We start from the raw sequence: 23068 nt of genomic DNA, 5'->3' as shown, positions 1-23068 counted from the left end.
AGAGAGACAGAGAGAGAGACAGAGAGAGAGACAGAGAGAAACAGACATAGACACACTGGAGACTCAACAAAGAACCTTGTCCATCATCAGCAAGCCCTACCATTGAGCTATATCACCCATTCCAATCTTCTAACTTTAGATGGACTTTCACAGACCTGATTTCTCTTCCAAGAGGATGTGCAGAATCAAGAATTCCCAGTAACAGCAACTCACAGTGTGCCAGCTGCCACTGGCCTCTGCTATTCTCACAGTCGAGGCTGCTTCACACTATACAGCATGTGTGGGTGCACTAAGGCCAGTGTGCTCTCAGGCATTAAAGATGCTATGGATAGCAGCAGAGCCATCTGGAATGCTCAGGTTCAAAGCTGAAGGTAACTCAGCTGGGAAAACCAGTGGCAGACTGGGCCACTACTGGTAAAATCCCTTTATTGCTCCTCAAGCAAGCTACAAGAAAGGTGGCATCGCCTTGCCCTTGTTTTTTATGTGCTGTGTCTGTCTCTGAGCTGGAGATAAGCATGGAGATTAGCATGCTTCTGTTTCTCTCCCTAGAGTTTCTTCAGCCTCTGCTCCTACAGTTTTCTTACATCTCATACCCTATTTGGGCTTCAGAGCCCAGAAACCACATAGGGCATCCTCAATCCTGTCACAAAAGAGTTTGGCTGGGGTTCCAAGCATGATGGGGTTTTTGTGCAGTTCAGATAATGAGGACTCCAACTGAGAGTCTTCATATTAGAACAACAAGCCTCAAATATCTGGCTTTAAGACATGAGTTGTTTCCTACTTTTCTTTCTTCGGGTATCCCACCCAAATCTTCCTCTATAGCTGTATCAGCCACTTTAACTTCCAGGGAAGGGCCTGACGCCCATCCAGTTCACTGCAGTTTAGGAGCACCAAGGCTGCACCTGAAGAAGGATTCTCCCTTCTGGCAGATTCTGCCTCCACAATCAGTGGCAAATGTGAGGGTCCAGAGGCTGTTGAAGAGCACCTGCTGAGCAGAGTGCCTGCTCATTTGTGCTGGATTGCTTCTGGTCTGGGGAAAGATGCCTGGGAGCCCAGGGTACATTTAGCCAGATCTGACAGCTTGCTGCTGCCCAATGGTAAGACTACATTGCAAGTAATGAATTCAGTCACTACATAGTATCCAGTCTGAGTCCCCCAGTGAGGCTTAAGCACTAACCTCTGAAGGGAAAATTCCACATAAGGTGACCTAAACACTGTGGCTTCACATAGCAAGATATGAGGCAGTAGCCTAGTAGTTTGCCTTCCACAGCTTAGAGGGCCCAACAGGACCACACTGCATCTCTGCAGGGCCTCCTGTGTATGAATCCAGCTCTGCAGGTGACAACTGCAGAATCAGAGCCCTCTGAATAAGAGCACAACTGTCCACCATGCCCATCCTCTGAAGCTCCTAGACAGCCCTTTATGACGTGTTCCTTTTTGCCTCAGAAACTGGCTCCTGCTTTACTAAATGATATTAAAATAACCCAAAGTCCTGAATAATCACCTAGGTGCAGTGGTTGATATCCTATTCTAGCTGCTTTCTGCCTCAGGCCTTGAAGGACCTATGGCCATTGGAATGAGCGTTCTTAGGAACAGTTGATAGGAAGACCCAGCTGTCCTCCCAGTGCCACTAAGTGCAATGCAAATGGAGTACACAGCACTCATACCCTGACCAGAAGTGGGTGACCAGGAGCCAGCAGAGCAACAGCCAACAGCTTCTGTCTGCTCAACAAGTTTTTTTTTATTATTATTATTAATTTTGTTGAGAAACAAATAGCAATGAGACAGTTTCAAAACAGGTTAGTAGGAAGTTCAGCGAGTTGACGCTCCAGCTGGAGCCAGTTGAGTTCTTCTGGAATGGGGGCACTTTGTTTGCCTTTGTGGCTACAATGACTGAGTGGCTCCTCCAGGTGATTGCCCTCCTTCTATTTTACTTTTGAGTAAGGGAAAAGGATACAAACTGTGTCCTGAATACCAGGAAATCTGAAGCATTATTCTGGGAACAAGCCAGAGCTTTAGCCTTTGAAGTCCTACCATACCGCAGAGGGACTCGCAGCCCTGTTTCTCCCCCTTGCTACCACCAACAGAGCCATCCCACGGGCCCCTTTCAGCAGAGATGGAGTTCAAAAGAGCCGAATAGGTAAAATAGTTACTATGAGAAATGAAGTCAGATTGCAATGAGCCAACTTAGGTCTGCAAAAAGAGAATCAGTCTTTGCTGCTTAAGTGTTAAGATATTATTAAACTGGGGCTGGTGAGATGGCTCAGTGGTCTAAAGCACCTACTTAGAATAAGCTTAGCAAAGCCCAGGGACCACGATTCAATCCCCCATGCACCACATGCCAGCCCGCCCCGCCCCCTGGTGGGCTGAGCTGGCCACACACACACACATAAATAAATAAATAAATAAATAAATAAATAAAATTTAAAAGATATTATTAAGCTGTGGTAAGGCTATTTTCTTTTGGTGAAGCATTCTACTGAGGCAGTCATCCTAACAAAATGTTCTACTACAGCTGTGGGATCTTTTCTCCCACTGTGAAAAGGGAAGGAAATTTTCCTCCAAATTGTGCCTAGCCCATTGTTCCATGAAGCACTCAGAAAGATAGAAGGGAAGGTTTGTTTTTTTTTAAAAATCTAAATCATGTAGGGTTTTTTTTATCCTATCCTCCAACTCTGGTGTTATGTAGAAAGCAAGACACTAGGACCGTATATGCAATAATGCTAGTCCCATTATTTTGTAAAAATAAATAAACAAAAATGCAATTCTTTTGTTCTACAAATCCTGTCATGTCCAGAGTTAATTAAATTTAGGATATTTATGGGAGGTATTGGCCATTTAAAATATCCTGCAGAGGGCCATAACAGTGTTGACGATCTCAAAGCAAGTTATGAGAAATTTTAGTAGAGACATTGTAATAGCTTTGTATTATGTATCTAGAAAATTGAATTATGACAATTTCATAAGAGCTGAAAATAGCTTTAAGCTGTGCCTAAGGAAAAAAAACTTAATATGATCAACGGTGCTCAAGCCTCAGAAATGGTGACTTCAATCTCAAAAAATCAGAGAGAGGCTATGTGGGCACCCGTACAAACTCAGTGGAAAGGTTGATGATGTACTAGAAGATCATATTCTAAAGTATTTCCTAACTCAGAATCTTGTGCCACTGTATACTAATTATCTCCTTTATCCTACAGAAACATTTTAAAACTGGAATGATATAGGTAGGAATTCTTTGGTTGATATTAAACAAACAGAAGTTAATAAACGTGTTTAGAGTATAGCCTGTTCTTTTTTTTTTTTTTAATCATTCCATCAGTGCTAGCAAAAAAGAATTTAAGGCAGCAAATGACTCATGTTGTTGGAAGAGCCAAAATTTGAGTCTTGTGCATTTTCTATTAAAGAATAGTATGTGAAACAGCTGCAGAGTCTCAGGGCAGCTAGTGGTGTTGCTGTTTGATTATTTGACTTATACATAAGAAAGGATGCTTTTTGCTTAGTACTAAAGCAAAGTAGAGAAACATGCTCTAGAAAAGTCTAGCATTGTTGTTTTCCTGTCATTGCTATTAGTGGTAGAATAATAGTACAAAAATAGGATTTTTACCCAGAACAGACCTTGTGTAATTCCATATCATGGTACAAAGACTGTCATGTAAGTTTTAATCAGCTCCAACATATGGTAAGACCATTTTGGAAATCATGTAGAAAATAGATTACACTGTTTTTAGCAAGGTTGTAAGCCTCCATGTTCACTGTGGATTTCAAAAGAATTTCTCTCTCAGAACCTTTCTGTGGAAACTGGTCATGAGTTAGTATAAACCCAAGACATCATAAATGTTTCAGAATAACTAGGTTTTTAAAAATTACTGTAAAGCCTCCACTTAAAGGGAATTGCCTAGCAATATATTTTATGTAGCACACTGCACTTAAACAAACTGGTTTGGGTCTTTGTTGACCTCAGCAGATAAAGACTAAATAGGTGAGGCTGGTCTCTCTGGAAGTCCTTCCTCAGTAGTCTGGGAAGGCTGCTACTGTCCAGGCTGCCTTTGCAGTGACCAGAGCACAAGAGTATAGTGTTGGGCACCCTCACTTGTACTTTAATAAGCACGCTGAATAGCTTGACGTACAGGGCATGCTTTGTGTGAAAGTAGCTGGGATAAAAGGAGAAGGCTCAGACAGTACAGGATATGCTTTGTTAGGTAAAATGTGTTTAACCCTGACTGTAGGAGGAAATATTAATTAGATTTGCTAGGACAGTTCATTTAAATGATCTAGGCGTGTGCCTTCATGGATCTCACAGGACAATAATGGAAATGAAAAATTAGGATAGGCTGAAAGTTTAAGTACCCTATATAACCACTGTCATCAGTGGAGATGAATCAAATGCTGCTTTAATCCATGTGTAGGAACGTATGACTTTGTGTCACTTTCCTATTTCTATTAATTTGGGCTGTATTCCTCCTAAGGTGTGCCACCTTGTCGCTCCCTGATTCTTTTCCCTTTCCTTGCACTTAAAATACTTCCCTTCATCTATATTCTACCCTTCCCTTAGCCTTCTCATCATCCCTCAATTCCTTCTGGAAAACTTCATTTTGGACTTTTTTCAGCTAACTATGCACATGCCAGTAGCTTCCACTTTCTTTCTTCTTTCTTTCTTTCTTTCTTTCTTTCTTTCTTTCTTTCTTTCTTTTTTTTTTTTTGATTCATTGAGTCTTTTATTGTTTTAGAAGTCTTTGTTTCATTTCTTCTGTGTTCTTTTTTTTTCCATAATTCTATTGAGAAACAAATAGCAGTGAGACAGTTTCAAACCAAATTGGTAGGACAGTTTCAATAATTAACACATTGCATACATTCTTCCTAGTGGTTAATTGCTGTACAAGATGCGGACTTGATATCCTATTTACAAACACCATTACAGCAAATCCCTCTATTCATTAAGAGAATGTAACTATATATCTATCTTAACCACTTTGAATACACAGATACAAAATGGACATTCATCTGTATCCCCTTTTTTGTTAAGTTCCATCATTTAAATATTATAGGTGTGTAAACTCAGCAAAATATTCTAAAAGAGTTCGGTAGTCCATAATAGTATTGGGTCTTCCGCTTCTCTGGCAATGTCAGAAATTGTTGACCTGAGTCCCCTACAGCTCAACATAACAGCATGGCTTTACTTCTTATACTTCATTTTTATACTTTTCTGCTGGATGGTTAAGACCAAGGTAAAGCTTCCACTTTCTTAGAACTTTCAATCATGCTTCCACTGTCTACATCTGAATATGCATGGGACCTTCAAGTTCAGCAGATCCCACCTAGACTCATTTTATTTTTCAAATGTTTTGCATCTATTTTATTTCTTGGTAAGTCACATGAAAGTTACATGGTAGTCTAAGCCAGTAATACTGTCATTCCTCTTCACTCTCAACCCATCACAGCTAACTAATCATTAAGTTATGTAATTTCTGCCTTCTTATGGCATTTCAAATTACTTCCCTCCTCTCCATTTCCACTGTCATCACCTCATTTCACATTTTCAAAATTTATAAGAGCCAGAGAAGTCCTTTATAAATGCCTGATTGTGACACTGTCCTACTTAAAACCTTCAGTGTGTGCCCTTGCTACTTGGATATCTGCAGAGATTAGGAAAATAATGTATATTAGTGAAATGGACCGTATATGACACAAGAGAAAAAAATAATGAAATGCACTCCTGACTAAAGAGATTCATATTCAGAATTTTGAAAGATAAATAACAAACCTCTCATAGACTAATTTGCGTATGACTCTGCAGTTAATACAGCCAGGTCTAACCTACTGAGCATAATATGCATATCTTCTTTGCTATCAAGTATCTCCTTGAGATAGCAATTTGGAACTCTCAGCTTTTGCAGAGACTGATACAACCAGTAAATCATGTTTTGTTTCTAGATCAAAATACATAAGCATAAAGAGTTGTTTATCATGGTAAGTTCCTCTGTATTCATGGTAGAGGCTGTGAAGCCAAAAGAAACTTTATAGGTTTCAGATCTTCCATGTATTAGCTGTGTGGTTTTGAGCTATTTACATAACTGCTTTGACCCTCAGTTTCCCCCTGCATAAAAAATAATGGAATCAAAACTGTATGATTGGGCTGGAGAGATGGCTCAGTGGTCTAAAGCACCTACTTGGAACAAGCTTGGCAAAGCACAGGGACCGCGGTTCGATCCTCCAGCACCACATGCCAGCCAGCCGCGCCCCCTGGTGGGCTGAGCTGGCCACACACACACACACACAATAAATAAATAAATGTTAAAAAAATTAAAAAAAATTAAAAAAAAAACTGTATGATTGAGAGTACAAAATCAAACAATAAATTGCCTAAAATGATCTATCTCAATACTTGGCACAGAGTAACTTCTCAATAAAAGATTATACTAAGACAGGAAAAAATTAAGAAGTAGCAATAAGTATCCAAAAGTCTAATTCTCCCAGCTTTGACCTTCCCTGTAATTGTAGTTCTGACCTGTAGAAGAGCAGACATTTTAGAAACCAACCTGAAGTGAAGCAGACAGTAGAAGCTGAGAGGCTCATGGTTCATCCAGATAACAGAACCCCAAGGACTTACAGCCTAGCGGGGTAGTTATCTGCAAATGAAATTTAAGCCCAGAAGATGTTGGTGTTGACAAATCATGAGCAGACTGAGTATATGGACACCCTACCATCATCCATAACAGATAAAGCTTGTGCATTTTTTCTCTACATACAGTATTTACTTTTTTTGCTAAATGTGACATTAAGTAAAAATTTAATTCTGTGGGGTTAAGGTATGTAGAATCCTTACTTTGGTTTATTACCTACAGCAGTGTAAATTTGAAGCATCAGAGGAAATTAACAACTTGGTTTTCTTTATCAGAGCATTTATCATGGGAGTTTACTTCATGTTATTCCAATGCACAAAATAAACTAATTATATTTTAGTTAGTCCTAGAACACTACAGAAGCATTGAGGAACTCTAATTATTCACTTAAGGAAGGAAACTATGTACCATCTTGTTAGGTAAAATGTGTTTAACTCTGACTGCAGGAGGAAATAATAATTAGATTTGCTAGGACAGTTCATTTATTTAAATGATCTATGCATGTGCCTTCACTGATCTCACAGGACAATAACAGAAATGAAAAATTAGGATAGGCTGAAAGTTTAAGTACCCTGTATAACCAACTGTCATCAGTGGAGATAAAGAATGGGATTGCTGCTTTAATCTATTTGTAGGAACATACGACTTGGTGTCACTTTGCTACAGGCATCCAATATTTTATGATTTGGTTTTGTGATACTAGAAGATTGAGTCTAGGGTCTCATGCTTTCAAGGCATGCACTCTACTCCTGAACTACATACATAGCCCTATTTTGTTTCTTACACTATAGGTTAATTTTGCCACCTGAGAATACTTTACTCAGTAGTTTGTGTGTGCATCTGACATGATTGAAATAGGAAGCTGAACAGTTTACAGTATGCTTTTCTGCCCTTCCAAAGAGCCATGGTGAGGATGAGTAAACTAATATAAAACAACTGGCAACCCCTGCTGGTGAAACGACATGCTCTGTACTCCTGAGTGTGCTGAGAATGAGGAGACTAGAAAAAAAAGAGTAGTAACCCAGCTTGATTTAAAGGCAAAAAAAGATTTAGATTTTCAACTTCTTGCTTTGCTTCTTGCACTGCAGTGTCTTATCCTAGACAGACTTCCCTGCCCAGATAAATACCATATTTAAGCAACAGTGACAACATTAATATTACACAGCTCTTTAGTGGTTAAGTTTGTGTTTAGCCCTGGGTTTAACCCTCAACATACAAAAAAAAAAAAAAAAGGAAAAAATTAAATATTATAACAAGGAGGGGGCTGACTGTAAAGCAAAGCTGAAGTAATTAAGAAACAGTGTTAAGACACAAGGATAAACAAGTGCTATATTTTACACAGGACAGTAAGATTGTCTGGTTTTTTTAAGGAATATCACTAAAAAGTTGATGTAGGTAAAAACATGTCATTTTCTGACTTGAATGTTATCTTAGTGTTTAACCATTTTATTTTTCTTAAAGACACAGTTTTGCCTAATGACTTCTCCATAATTTTATTTTCTCTCTTGCCCTCCCGCTCTTTTCCTTTTGTACTTGTAGCTCCTCAGAGAAATTTTGAAATTGCCTTTAAGATGTTTGACCTGAATGGAGATGGAGAAGTAGACATGGAGGAGTTTGAACAGGCAAGTTGTGCTAATGAGTTTTGTAAAATACATTAATATTTAAAATATATTTCATATATGTTAGATTTAATGACAGATTTAATAAAGTAATATCTTGTACTCCTTTTGAGTCTAAAATCAGTGATATTTATTTTTAAGTTATATGATATTGTGATTAAGTGTCTAATCAAAGTGGTAAGAACAGCTATCATTTGCTAAATGCTTTCTGTGTAAAATTTTTACTTTAGGAACAGTTGGATGCAGTATATTTTAAAATACTATCCCCATGTCAGCAAGATTGGGCAAGTTGCTCAAGTGAATGTAACTAGAAACTCATGGATTTGAAAAGAACTTCAAATCTTTTGGTTTTTCCTACTTCATCACATTATTATATTGAAAGATTATGCAACAAATTAGGAACATATAAAGACTTGAAATTATTAGTGTGTTACATGAGCTTACCCTCTCCAAATACGTGTTATTTGGTAGTGTATGTTAATACCTTATAATGGATGTACCCTGCCATCTTTCAGTTCTTCTAAAAGCTTACTTTGAGGAAATAAACAACCCAAGAAAATATAAAATGTTCACTGCTGTTTTGTTTATAATACCAAAAAAAGTAGAAACAAGTTAATTGGCCACGAGTAAGGGACTGGTTAAATGCTACATATTAGCATGCTGTGTTAACTCCGAAAGAACAATAATAAAAGTTATTGAAGCCAGGCAGAGTGGCACATGCCTGTGATCCCAGCCCTCAGGAAACTAAGGCAGGAGGTTCACTTTGAATTGTAGACGAGCCTGGGCTGCAAAGTGAGCTCAAGGCCAGCCTGAACTGCATAGTGAGACCCTATCCCAAAGACTGAGAGAGAAAGAGAGAGAGAATGAATCACATTACTAATATGTTAGAGTAAAATTTTATTTATGGAAAATAATGCCTGAAATAATATCTGTGCATGTATTCATACATATGCACATTTTGTAGTATGCATGTATATATGCATATATAAATGAAAGGTATTTCAGCAGTTTTCTTGTGGAAGATTAACATTGCCTATTTTTCTATGTTTTTTGCCTTTATTGTAACAAATTGATTAACTTTTATAAAGAGAAAAACTTTTAAAAATCAAATTCTTTAAATATTCATAAGTAAATCTGTTTCATAGTCAAAGTTAATAAAATTCTAAAAGACATTTCAGGTAAATAACATAGTTACAAATCTTACGGTTTTAAGTATTAGGCTTTTTTTCCTAGGATTTGGGATTGAACACCAGGTGTTTTCTCTGCGCCACACCCTCAACCCTTCCTTATTTTTTAATTTTCTGACAAAGTCTTGCTAAGTCACAGAGTTGTCTGAGCTGGGCTCAAACTTTCGATCCTCCGGCCTCTGCTTCCCAGGGTGCTGGGATCACAGGCATGCACCATTACACCTGGCTACTATTACGTGTTTTTAATTTGGCACTTTAAAAATAATCACCCACAAAGCGCTATGCATTATTTATCTACCATACCTTTATTGTTTATTCTTACCTATCAGTTTTTTCATTATTTTGAATGGCTGATTTTACTTATGTAGCCCCCTTTGCTACTTCCCAAAATTACTCTTTCTCAAAAGATTGAACTGTCATGCTGGCCTCACCCCTGGGGCATGCTGCAATAGCAATTGCGGTTGGGTGTGGCGGTGTGCACCTGTAATCCCAGCTCTTGGGAGGATGAACATAGGTGGATCACTATAAGTCTGATCTACATAGTGAAACTCTATAGACTCTGTAGACCCTGCACTAAATACAAAAAAAAAAAAAAAGATTGAACAAAGTCCCCATGTTTCTTGAAATATTGTTTCATACCAACTTTGCATTTTATGTATCATTCTGGTAAGTCTATTTTCTATTACAAAGATCAGGATTTTGCCTAAAGCTCTGCTGTCTCTCATCCCAGTTGGAGAGAGAGTAGTGACGCATGTGGGATTTTCTTAAACTCTGCCAGAATACAGATGATATCATTGTAAAGTGGTTATTCTAGTTGTATGAGAGACATGTTAAACCACCAGAACAAATGCTTATTCTTTTCTGTAGAGAAATTTCCTAAGTGGATCCCAATCATAAACATGTCAACCTGTCTGTTTTAGAGTCTGAATTCTGCTATTTGTTAGCTGCTTGACCTTGAGCAAGTTATTCAACTGTGTGCTTCAATCTCTTTGTCTCTTTGTCTCAAAATGAGGATAATAACAACCTTGTAAGATTGTTGTTTGTAGTAAAGGAGATCATTGTTGTACAGCATAGGCATGTACTCAATAACAATAATTATTTTTTTCTATGCTTTCTCACTTTTATGATATTTTTCTTTTCTTTTTTTATGGGTTGGTTGGTTTTAGGTTCAGAGCATCATTCGCTCCCAAACCAGCATGGGTATGCGCCATAGAGATCGTCCTACTACCGGTAACACCCTCAAGTCTGGCTTATGTTCAGCCCTTACAACCTACTTTTTTGGAGCTGATCTCAAGGGGAAACTGACGATCAAAAACTTCCTCGAATTTCAGCGTAAACTTCAGCATGATGTTCTAAAGCTGGAGGTATGACTTCAAGAGATCTATCATCTATATGCTAGGAGGGTCAGTAATGCAGGATTCTTTCTGTCTCTCTCCAACTGAGATAACTGATTGGTTTGAACATTATTGGTGATTTATGACCTAACAGTAGATAAGAAATGACAAATTCTGTGACAATGTCATGTAATGATGTAATTCTGGAACTGAAAATCGAAAAAGTCTACCTTGTAAATTTTAGTTGTCATGGGAGACCCTGCTGGAGGAGAATTAAATCCAGTGCTCAGAGCAGTTCCCAACCTGAGTGTGTACCCCAGTTTCATTTTCATTGTATGGAAGGCACTAGAAGGTTGAGATAAGGGGACATATTAAATAGTTTTTCCAGTGAAAGTTTGTAGAGATAATAACAACTGGAAATACCAACTGTTAGAATAAAAACGTGTGCTCCGAGTTGCAAAGTTGTCTTACTGTTTTGGAGGATTTACTTATGTACTGTAAGTTTAAACAGTCAAGCTATTCAGTCCCTGAATACTACTTTCTAAAAGTATCACTGCATACACCACAGGTATACTTATTAAGTGTGCTTTGAGTTTATTAGCAATTGAAATTTAAAACATTCCTTAGATGCCTGTATATATACTTTTATCTGGAGACAAAAAAAATTCTCTAATTTATTGAGATTTTTAAAAATTCCATTATACTGCTTTTTCTTGGTCTTTTTTTTTCCAATACATGCCCTACTTTAATATTACTTAGAATTTCAAAATACTAAATACTGTAACTAAAACACATGAAAATATTGAAAAACATTGCTTTTCCCCAACTATATACATCACTTCTCTGACTTTTCTCCCATTTTCTCCTGATTCTGACACCTTCTTTCTACCTTTTCCACCCATCAGATTCAATTGAGACAGGTTTAAAAATTACAACTGAACTCCTACTATCCATAAGAATGTTGTTTGGTAATCTTCATAATCTTGCTAAAAAAAATAGAAGGATGAATAAAATTTAAAATCCAGTGGGGGGAAAAAAAGACTTGTGGTGATCCTTCTGTTGTCAACCACCCCAGCACTGGGATTACAGGTATGTGCCACTACGCACAGACTAGTCACTGGCTCAGCTCATTCTGGGGCGGGGCCAGTGTGGCATGTGGTATTGGGGATGGAAGAAACTTTGAAACATACATTTTACTTGTTTTTTAATATGACAGGATTAATATTCATAAAATGTACCTATAAAAGATAATGGAAAGCTGGCTAGATAGCTAGCGGACTAAAGTGCCTGCTTAGGCCGAGCCCAGTGACCAGTTCTATCCCCAGCATGCTGTGCCAGCCCCAACCCCAGGGTGCGCTGAGAGAGCATTGAGACTGGGTATGGTGGTGTAACCCCAGTGCTTGGGAAGCAGAAAACAGGAGAATCACTACGAGTCTGATCTAAGTAGTGAGACCCTGTACACCCTGTAGACCCTGTCCTAAATTCATTAAAAAGTAATAATAATGGAGGCCAGGGAGATAGCTCAGCAGTCTAAGCACCTGCCTGGTAAGTGGGAGGACCTGGGTTCGATTCCTGGTACCACATGCTTTTCAACCTCCCCAGAGCAGGGATTACAGGTGTGTGCTACCACATCCAGTTTTGAGGCCACCAAAACTGGATGTGGTAGCACACACCTGTAATCCCTGCTCTGGGGAGGTTGAAACAGGAAGATAACTGAGTCCAAGCTCTAGTAGCAAATGCCAGTACAAAATGCATAAACTAAAAAAAAGTTATGGATTTCTTCAGTAAGTCAAACTGCTTCCGGAGGCTCTTGAAGCCCCTGTAATAAGTAGCAAGAACTACACATATAGTTTAAAGTACATTTTTACTACACGGAAAAATGGTTTAGCTTTCTTATTCTGATTCACTTAGCACTGCTGATTAGATAATAACTTTCTTTGTTTAGCACAAGGCAGAGGCTAAGTAAGCATAGGAAAGGCGACTATGTATCTGGATTTCAAAGGTTGTCCCCACCACATGTACAACACATCAGCCTAGCAAATCACTGAGCAGATCTAAACAATAATTGAAGCAAAACTGATTAGCTAGTCAGCTCTTTTTAACCAGAAATTCAATCACAAATTAATAATACCTCAGTTTCTAAATATATTTGAGGCCAGCCAAATAGATCAGTGGATTAAAGCGTCTGCAAGCAGAACCAGGAGCCTGGGTTTCGATCCCCAGACCTACCTTGCCGTCCTAACCCCCAGGGCACACTGAAATGGCAGTTGAGACTGGCCGTGGTGCATGCCTGTAATCCCAGCTCTTGGGAGGCTGTAAGCAGGCAAATCACTACAAGTCTGATCTAGTAGTGAGACCCTGAACACCCTAAAGACCCTTCCCTAAAATACAAAAAAAAAAAAAAGAAAAGAAAAAAATATGTGTTGGCATAGGTTGAGTATCCCTTATCCAAAATGTTTGGAACCAAGTGTTTTGGACTTTGGAAATTTTTGAATTTTGGAATATTTGTATATATGTGGGAAGGTACCTTAAGGATGAGATTCAGTCTTTTTTCAGGGGAGGGTGTTGACACAAGGTCTAATAACTATGTAGTCTATGTTGACCTTGACCTTGCTTTGTAACCCAGGCTGGCTTCAAACTCCTGGCAATCCTGCCTCAGCTTCCAACCCATGTGCTGGGATTACAGGCATGTGCCACCATGCCCAGCTGAAATTCAGTCTTAACATGACATTCATTTATGTCACCCTATATTCATAACCTAAAGATAATTTTATAAATAGTGTACCTGTTTCTTGACTGTGATCCACCAAATGAAGTCAAGTGTGGAATCTTCCACTTGTGGTATCATGCTGAGATTTATAAAAGCTTCAGATTCTGGTGGCCGGGGAGATGGCTCAGTGGAATAAGCGCTTCCCTGGCAAGCTCAAGGACCTGAGTTCAATCCCCGGTTCCCCCCCCAAAAAAAAAAAAAAAAAAAAGCTTCAAATTCTGGAACACTTCAGATTTTGGATTTTTGGGACTAGAGATGATTGATCAGTATATTTTCACTTGATGAAAAACAGATACTTCTCAGATGGTAAATTTTACTTTGTTCACTGATTTATATTTTTATTTTTATATTATATAGTTATATTTTTACTATATATTTTATATATAAATACACTAGAGACACAACAGAGCTAATATATATTATTATATATTATATATAAGATATTATATATATATATATATATATCTTACATACACACACATACCTCAGTGTACAATAGAAAGAAATAGACCTTATTCAACAATCTTTGTGTAAGAGCATATACTAGGCTTCAAGTCATATGTTCTAATGCGCATACCCAGACTGACCTTCTTCAGAAATATTTTAATATAATGTGGGAATATAAATGATTTAACTTGTTATACAACTGTAATTTAACATAGAATATAGATCCATAAAATTTAGTTAGAGTAAAGCACAAAGTATCATGATACTTTCAGTAAACTTTGATGAATAGTAGAGGATCAGCCCAGAGGGCTGAGCAAGAGCCAATCTGACCACATTCTTGCCTAACACTAATTGCTGGAAACACAAATGGGAGTCTAGAAAGAGAGAGCACAGGCTGTTGGGCTTTCATCCTGAGGTGCCATAGAGCTAAAAGCCCACAAATGTGTTGTGTGGATTACCTGAGGGGTAAAAACTTGTGAAGCAGATTAAGGATTTCATAAACATGCCCCTGTACATAGCATACAGCCAAATACAGAAGAAAAGAAATTTATAGGCAGTCCTATCTAAAGTACTTGTTCTATAAAGTTATATTGTATTTGAATTAGGATTACTTGTAGGCCATTGGATTTAGTAGTATTTGTAAGCTTCGGGCCAGCAGTTCCTCAGGTGAGGGGATCAGAGGACATTTTTGTGAAGAAGCCTAGCCTATCATTTAGCAGTCCTGAATCTGTTCTTTCAATATGATGATGCAGGGCCAGGGAGATGGCTCAGTAGAATAAGCACTTGCCTGGCAAGTTCAAGGGCCTGAGTTCAACCCCCAATTCTGCAAAAACAAAAACAAAAACAAAAACCCACAAAATATGATGCAGGTGAAGTGAATAAATGCCTCTGTGTGCCAAGCCCCCATTTTAAAGTTTCATCAGTCAATAATGTATCTTTCCAACTAATTTGGTAGACCTTTAATGACATGTGAATAGTAGAAAGAACATTGGCTTTGGTGCCATTTAGGCCTTGATTAAAATTGTGTTTTCACCATTTAACTGATTGTGTGATAGTTCATGTATTATCTGTTCTCTCAGAGCCTGACTACTCACTTGTTTGTAAACCAAACAGTGGTTAAAATGAGATGATTTTTTTAAAAGAGAAAAAAGTAAAAATAATAAAAGAGTTTCAGGGCTGGAGGTATAGTTCAGCAGCACAGTACCTGCCTGACAAGTGCAAGGTTCTGAGTTTGATTTCTGGTAGGAAAAAATAAAACTGAGTTTCAAAATAGGCTAACAGGAGAATAACAATAATTAATACATTGAGTATTGTTATCTTCATAGTAGTTACTCAGAGTACAAGATACAGGGATGAGATACCCAAACAATATTAGCACAAATTTTTCTTTTCAATGAACTTAGAGAAACTAGCTGTATAGCCATTTTAACTAAGATATTTATACAGAGATGATGTTTTGTTACAGGCTAAAATGTGTTCCTCTAAAATGTGTACCGCATGATTTTATTTTATTTTATTTTTTAATTTATTTTATTTTTATATTTATTTATTTATTTTTGCAGTACTGGGGATTGAACTCAGGACCTTGTGCTTGCCAGGCAAGTGTTTATTCTACTGAACTATCTCCCTACCCCACACCATGATTTTATGATGTGGTTACATTTAGAAATAAGGCCCTGAAAGGCTTGGTTAAGTTAAAAAGAGGCTGTTACAGTGGCCCTGATATAATTTGGCTGGTTATTTATAAGAAGAGAAGATCTGGATGCAGTAGGGTGCATGTGTACAGCAGGCAGTCCTGGAAAGAGGCAGCTTGGAGAGCAACCATCTGTCAGCAAAGGGGGAAAGCCTCTGAGGAAATCAACCCTGCTGGCACCTAGTTCTTGGACTTCCAGCCTTTAGAACTGGGAGAAAATACATTTCTGGGTTTAAGCCATCCTTGTGTATTTTTGTTGTGGCAACCCTGTCAAACTAATACAAAGTTATATATATATAATGCCATGCCAGTACCACCCACAGGGTAGGCAGAGCCGTTGACCGAGTCTGGGAGTGGTGGTACATGCCTGGGGAAGTTGAAAGCAGGAGGATCACAAGTCCAAGCTGTGTAGTGAGACTGCAACAACCAAATACATTTTTTTAAAAAAGTCATATATGTAACACAACTAGGTATGTAATACTCCTTTTAAAAATGTTTTCACCTTTTTTTTTTTTTTTTTTGGTAACCCCTGTGTGCCATAGCATTATACACATAGTAGATTTCTAAACAGTTTGCCACAGCTGAATGACTGAAATGCCTTACTGTGACCTTAAAATAATTTTTGATAAAACATCTGGAAATGGCAGCAATTTTTGTTCTTATAATACTTTGAATATCACTTTTCAAAGTTTGGATAATTTTTCCCTTCACTGACTATGAAATATAATCTCATCACAGCTAAGAAGAAAATAGAAATTATTATTAATATCTTAATAACTTTTACATGGGTTTTATAATTTCATCATTCTTTCAATCTCTATTTCATTAGTTATATATGCTTTAAAATTTCAGAGCAGGACTGGGGTTGTAGCTCAGCAGCATGAGTACATGCCTGGCAAACACAAGGTCCCAAGTTTGATCCCTGATACTGCAAAAAATAAAAATAAATAAAATTTTAGATCAAGGAGATTAATTATTCCATTTAGTTATGAGTGCCTCTTGTGATCCAGGTATTTTACATACATTACATGTTTTATTTCCCACTGACCCTACCAGCTTTAATGGTATTAATTACATGTTTCAGATGTAGAAACTGAAACTCAAAGAGGCTAGAATCCAAGAATTATTATATCAAAGAGTGCCAGGGAGATAGCTCAGCAGGGAGGTAGCTCAGCAGGCTTAAGCACCTGCCTGGCAAGTGCAAGGTCCTGAGTTCAACGTTTGGTACAAAAAAAACACCCTCAACAGTATCATAGAGTTAATTTTCCAATTCATGTCTGTTTCCACAGTGAAATACTTCTGTCCTTTATCTGATTAAGTTTTTCCTTTTTTTTTTTTTCTTAAGTTTTTGCTTTTAGTCTGAGATGAGGCTTCTGTACCCAGTTTATTTGGGACTCAAAAATTAAGTTTTAATTTAGAGACAGAAAAAGATCACATGTCTTGAATACCCATAGTCTTATCTTTTCCATTATTGCCCTTTTCCCTCAATGCTCAAATGCCTCTTTTATTATTTTTTTTTTCTTTTGGCGGAACCGGGGATTGAACTCAGACCTTTGTGTTTGCCAGTCAAGCGCTTATCCTACTGAGCCATCTCCCCGGTCCCCCAAATGCCTCTTTTAATACTGAGAAGAAATACTCTATTCTTTTTGGTTTGTAAGATACTACCGGAACTAGCCATTTAATTGTATTTAATAGTGGGAATCACTAGTTTATTAAAATTTTTTAAAGGGCTGGCCTGATAGCTCAGCTGACTAAAAGCACCTGCTTACACAGAGCACAGTGGCCAGGTTTGATCCCCGGTCTGCAGTGCCGCTGGCCCTGCTTGTAGGGCATGTTCCACGGCAATTGAGACTGGGTGTGGTGGTGTGTGCCTGTAATCCCAGTGCTTGGGAGGCTGAAAACAGGAGAATCACTAGAGTCCGATCTATGTAGTGAGACCCTATGGACCCTGTCCTAAATACAGAAAAAATAAAAATAAATATTTTAACATTCTTAATTTTGATCATATTTGTTTCATCCTACCCTTCTGTCTTAGGAAAACAAAAAAACAGATTTTTGAGGAACTATTAAAAATACAATGTTTGTTTTAAAGCCTCTTTTAAGGTTATTAAGAATTCCATCTAAGGCTAGCAGAAACTGCTGAATTGAGTTCCTCAGAGACAAGTGCCAAATCTAATTCCAGTTAATATATTCATTGATTTTTTTTTAAATTCTACAGCAAGATGTCAGTCAAAAATGAAAGGTAATTGAAAATGCTTTGAAAAATTATGGTTAATTTTAATTTCAGGGAGAAATGGAAAAAGGAGCTGTCATGTCAAAGAGAAGTAAAAATTAATTTATACAAAAAATGAAGAGTCTTAATTCCGGAATATACAACAAAAAGATTGCAAAATAAGTTTGGGTCCATGTGCTTATTGTGTAGCCAAATTATTATGTTTTAAGAATGCATGATATCAATTATCTGAATTAAATTAGATACAATTCAAAAAATAATGACTGTCTTATTCCCAGTCTTCAAAAGTTAACTAGACTTGTTCAATCAGAAAGAAAAATAAAAGGGAGATATAAAGAACTATGCTAATTATTCCCATCTTTCAATAAGAAGAAAGAAAATATAAGAGGGTTAATTCTCTTTTTTTTCTTTGTTGGAGATCAAACTCAGGGCCGCATGCATGCTAAGCAAATGTTTTCCAGCTGAACTAAACTGTACCCCCAACCCAGATAAGTTACTTTAGTTAAGTATTAAAGAATTCTTAAAATACTTAAAACTACAACTAGATACTTAGAAGTGGCTGGGGAGAGTCTAGAATCTTCTTCTCTTTAAATCATAAGATAACATCTTTGTTCCCACCTCAGTAAAATGTGGAAGCAGAATTAAGTCTGCCTGTCTTTCCCTGATGTTAGGCCAGTGTGTGGGACAGACCTCAGCTCTTTTCTGGCCAGAAAAGTGTAGAAAAGAAGGCCACAAGGCCAGAAGAATGTCCACCAAACATGTATTGGAACTAGAACACTCTCAAGAGTCCTCATAGCCCAGTTTTGTTTGTTGATTTTTTTTTTTTTTTTTTTTTTGGAAAATTGACTCCATTATGTAAACTAAAAGGTGAAAGTTCATTCTTAGTGAAATCTAAGAAACAAAATGGGATATTCATTGAGGTTTCCTTTAATTTTGTTCTTCAACTTTTCCCTCTACTTGAATTTTTTTTTCCCCTCTACTTGGATTACTTGGACAATAATAAATTTCTAGTTTCTTACTCCCACTTTAGATGTTTTTAGCTTGAATTTTTCAAAAGTCCGTAGGAAGGCTTATTAAAAGGCACTTGTTTCTCAAGTTCTGGGGGATTTGTTTGTTTGTTGGTATTGGGAATTGAACCCAGGGCCTTCAGCCTGAGGTACAATCTCTAGCTTTGTCTTAAGGCATAGTCTTATTAAGTTGCCTGGGGTGTGCTTGAATCTGTGATTCTGTTGCCTCAGCCTCACATTGCTGGCACTACAGACATGTGCCACCATGTTTAATCTTTTTTTAAGGTATTTTTGACTCTAACAAACCAAGTATGTGTTTAAAGTTTCTTTTAAAAGATAATAATGGTTGAAACTGTCTCATTGCTTTGTTTCTCAATAAAATTATGGAAAAAAAATTTTAAAAAGATAATACTGGGGGGGGTCTGGTGAGATGGCTCAGTGGTCTAAAGCACCTACTTAGAACAAGCTTAGCAAAGCCCAGGGACCACGGTTCAATCCCCCAGCACCACATGCCAGCCAACCCCGCCCCCTGGTGGGCTGAGCTGGCCACACACACACACACACACAAATAAATAAATTAAAAAAAAAAAAAAGATAATACTGGGGCCGGGGAGATGGCTTAATGGAATAAGCGCTTCCCTGGCAAGCACAAGGGCCTGAGTTCAATCCCCGGTTCCACCAAAAATATAAAAATAATAATAATAATAATGGGCCAGAGAGATATCTTAAGTGTCTGCCTGGCAAGCACAAGGTCTCAAATTTGATCCCTGGTACCACAAAAAAAAAAAAAGAGAGAGAGAGAGAATGCTAAATAGCTCAGCAGATTAAAGCACCTGCAAGCAGGCACAAAGGCCTGGGGTTCAATCCCCAGGCCTGCTGTACTGGCCCCACCCCCAGGGCATGCTGAGATGGCAATTGAGACTGGGCATGGTGGTACATGCCTGTAATCCTAGCTCTTAGGAGGCTGTAAACAGGCAAATCACTAGAGTCTGATCTAATAGTAAGACCCTGAACACCCTATAGACCCTTCCGTAAAATACAAAAATAAATAAATAAAAGTAAAAGATAATACCTACTATGGTAATAGTAATAACAATCTCTGCTACAGTAAATAGCAGTTAGATCAGTAACCTAATCCATATAACTAATAATCTGTCTTTCACTGAGGGACCAAGGTATTATTTTTTTAATGAAATAAACATTGCTTTTAAAAAAACATACTGTATATGTATAGGACAATAATAGAATAACAACTTAATTTTCTTCAATATTTTGTCATTGTTTCTTTTTTTATCTCCCTCTCCCTCACTCTTTCTCCCTCCCCAGGTTGTGCTATGTTGCCTAGGCTGGGCTCAAGCAATTTTCCTGCCCCAGCTCCTGAGTAGTTGGGACTATAAATGTGTTCCCCTACTATCTAGTTGTGAGTATGATTCTTAAAAGATGTTAGCATTTCTAAATTTGGCCTTTCAGATTGACCATTAGAGTATAGAAAACTAAAGAAGAAAAAAAGTACAGAGAACTGTTAGAAATTGTTATTTTTACTTGTTTTTCAGATAACTTTGTAATTTCAAAGTCAATAGTGTGTTAGTGATACTTTTATAATCCTTGGCAGTTTCCAGGATTTTCCTGTCATCAAATATCTTTAACATTACATTCTAAGTTCTTTTTAAACTGGCCACAGGAAATAAAAAGAGCTCATAAATAAGTCATGAAGATCTGATCTTTCTCCAGGGAATACCTTTCTTGAATCTATCATTCAAGTAGTCTTAGCAACCACTCTTTCATGGAATACAAGTGCTTCTCAGCTTTTGAGTGAGCTATGTGCCAATGCTTAAGAAGTCCAGAGGCCATTTATTTAGAATTCAGAATTCAGACAAGGTTAAATTTTTAGTGTCACATACAATAGGATATTTAACTTACAATACAGTTGAGATGCAATAGAATAAAATGAAAAGTAGTATAAAGGCTGATGTATATAAATTTATATTTCAGTGTTTACACATACTCTTCTACCTGCAGCTATCTACAGGTATACATCTATAGCGGTCTTGAACATTTCAACAAAAATTTCAATGTACACCACATAATGAAAAATATGACCCTGCAATTCTTGAGTGTTTACCACAAGCCCAGCACTATTCGTAAGTGCTTCATTAGGGCTTATTTGATCTTCACAATATGAACTTGGTATTATAATTATCCACGTTTAACAGGTTGGAAAGTGAAGTACAGGGAGACTAAATAATTTTCTCAACATCTCAAACCAATGAAAGATGGGACTATAGCCAGGCATGGTGGCACACAGTTGTAATCTCTGCACTTTGCAAATGTGAAGTACCAATCTAGGTTTGACCCCACCCTGGGCAATGTAGCAAGTCCCTTGCAAATGTGAAGTACGAGTCCAGGTTTGACCCCACCCTGGGCAATGTAGCAAGTCCCTGTCTCTAAATAATAAATACAAAAAAAGCCAGGGATATGGCTCAGTGTAAAAGCCCTGAATTCAATCCCTAGTACCACCAATAAATAAAGATGGAGCTGAACTTTGATTACCAGCAGTCTGACTCTTAACTACTAACTAGCTTTCTAAGAATGATGCTAGATGTTCAAGATACAAAGATGAACAAAATATTGTTCTACCCCTTAGAGGCCTGATAAATAAGTGACCAGAAATTTTTCCAGTGTTATACATAATTCACAGTGGTAGAAATGTGCTTTAGTACAATGAGGGTATAAATTGAGACATATAAGTCAGTCTGTGAAATCAGAGGGCAACGAACTGCTTGGGCATTTCCCAGAGGTGGCATTATGGAAGTCAACCCTAACTGTGAAATGTATACTATCTAAAGGAAAGGGTGAGAAGAGGCAAGGGAACACCAAGTAACACTGGGACTGAAGCCAGGAGAGAGTGATAGAGAAAATGACCTTTCTTAGCAAGTTTGTCCCAGACCAGGCTTTGAATTGATGTATCTTCTAGGTGTTCTCATATTGGTAAAAGGACCCTGTGCCTTGTAGTACAACTCTGCAGTGATGATTTTTCCTAGGTTCCTCCAAGACCTAGCAGACCAAATTGGGCCACACCAATTTAGAATAAGGAACCTTAACTTAAATATCTAAGGTATCTGAGTAGGCCATCTCCCTCCCTCTGTCCCTCCCTCCCTTGTTCCCTCCTTCCTTCTCCCCATGTCCCTCCCCCCAGGCATTGAGTCCAGGGCCTATGCGTTTAGCTATACCCTCAACCCTCTTTTTCCCACACGAAGGCTCTATATTGGTAGGCTATGCTTGAAATCATAGTCCTCCTGCCTTAACCTTCTAGAATGCTGGGATTATAGGTCAGCATTCCAGTTTGGTCTTTTAGGTTTTTTTTACTCTTCTAGCCATCTTTACCTGCAGGTGCCTTTCAAAACTATAGTCTTTAGATTTTAAAGGGAAGTTTGTTTTCTGTCTGTCTGTCTGTCTGTACTGAAAATCAAACTCAGAGCCTCACACTTGCCAGGCAGGTGCTGTGCCAATGAACTATATCCCTGAGCCCAAAGGGAAATTTCCTTAAAAAATAGCTTTAACCTCTGTTCTACTCCAGGGCCTTAGAGGAGTCTAGACAGTGTCTCAGGAATCAGAGCCAGCTTTGCAGTAATTTGCAAATAAATAATGCATTACATACAGTTTGTTGAACTCATACTCTGAACAAATGCCACTTCAGAGGGTCATATATTGCATTAGGTTATTAGCATCTTAATTCAGTTAATAGCACAGAAATGTCTTTTTTTTCTCTTCATTTTATTGTCTTTTTTGAGACAAGATTTTGCTATTAGTTTATGCTGGCCTTGAACTCACTTTGTAGCCCAGGTAATCCTCCTACCTCAGCCTCTTGAATGCTGAGATTACAAGTGTGTACCACCTATGCCTGGCAATAGCACAGGAATGATTATTAAGTCTCTTTTGTTTCTCATATTTTTCTTTTATTTCATGGAAAAAATGTAAAAATTTTATAACAAGATGATAAGAGAATAACAATAGTTAATGCACTGCATATTATTATCTTTAAAGTAGTTACTTAGAGTACAAGATACAGGCACAAAAAATTCTGCAATCAATATTAACACAAACCTTTCTTTTCTTTTCTTTCTTTTTTTTTTTTTTTTTTTTTTTTTTTTTTTTTTT

The 23068-nt window shown here is 37.6% G+C and overlaps 1 protein-coding gene across 2 annotated transcripts in view; it reads left to right on the top strand.

Moving 5' to 3' along the window:
* Micu1 (mitochondrial calcium uptake 1) overlaps positions 1-23068 on the top strand; it is a 246445-nt gene that overhangs the window by 140613 nt on the left and 82764 nt on the right. For both annotated transcript variants that reach the window (XM_004623988.2, XM_004623990.2), the window contains 2 exons: positions 8160-8242; positions 10593-10790. In XM_004623988.2, the coding sequence (XP_004624045.1) occupies positions 8160-8242; positions 10593-10790 (281 nt within the window). The remainder of the gene's footprint in view (positions 1-8159; positions 8243-10592; positions 10791-23068) is intronic.

The sequence above is a fragment of the Octodon degus genome, unplaced genomic scaffold (genome assembly GCF_000260255.1).
Source record: "Octodon degus isolate 3935 unplaced genomic scaffold, OctDeg1.0 scaffold00005, whole genome shotgun sequence".
Lineage (NCBI taxonomy): Eukaryota > Metazoa > Chordata > Mammalia > Rodentia > Octodontidae > Octodon > Octodon degus.
Note: the sequence above shows the minus strand (reverse complement) of the source record. Positions and strands in the feature narration are given on the sequence as shown.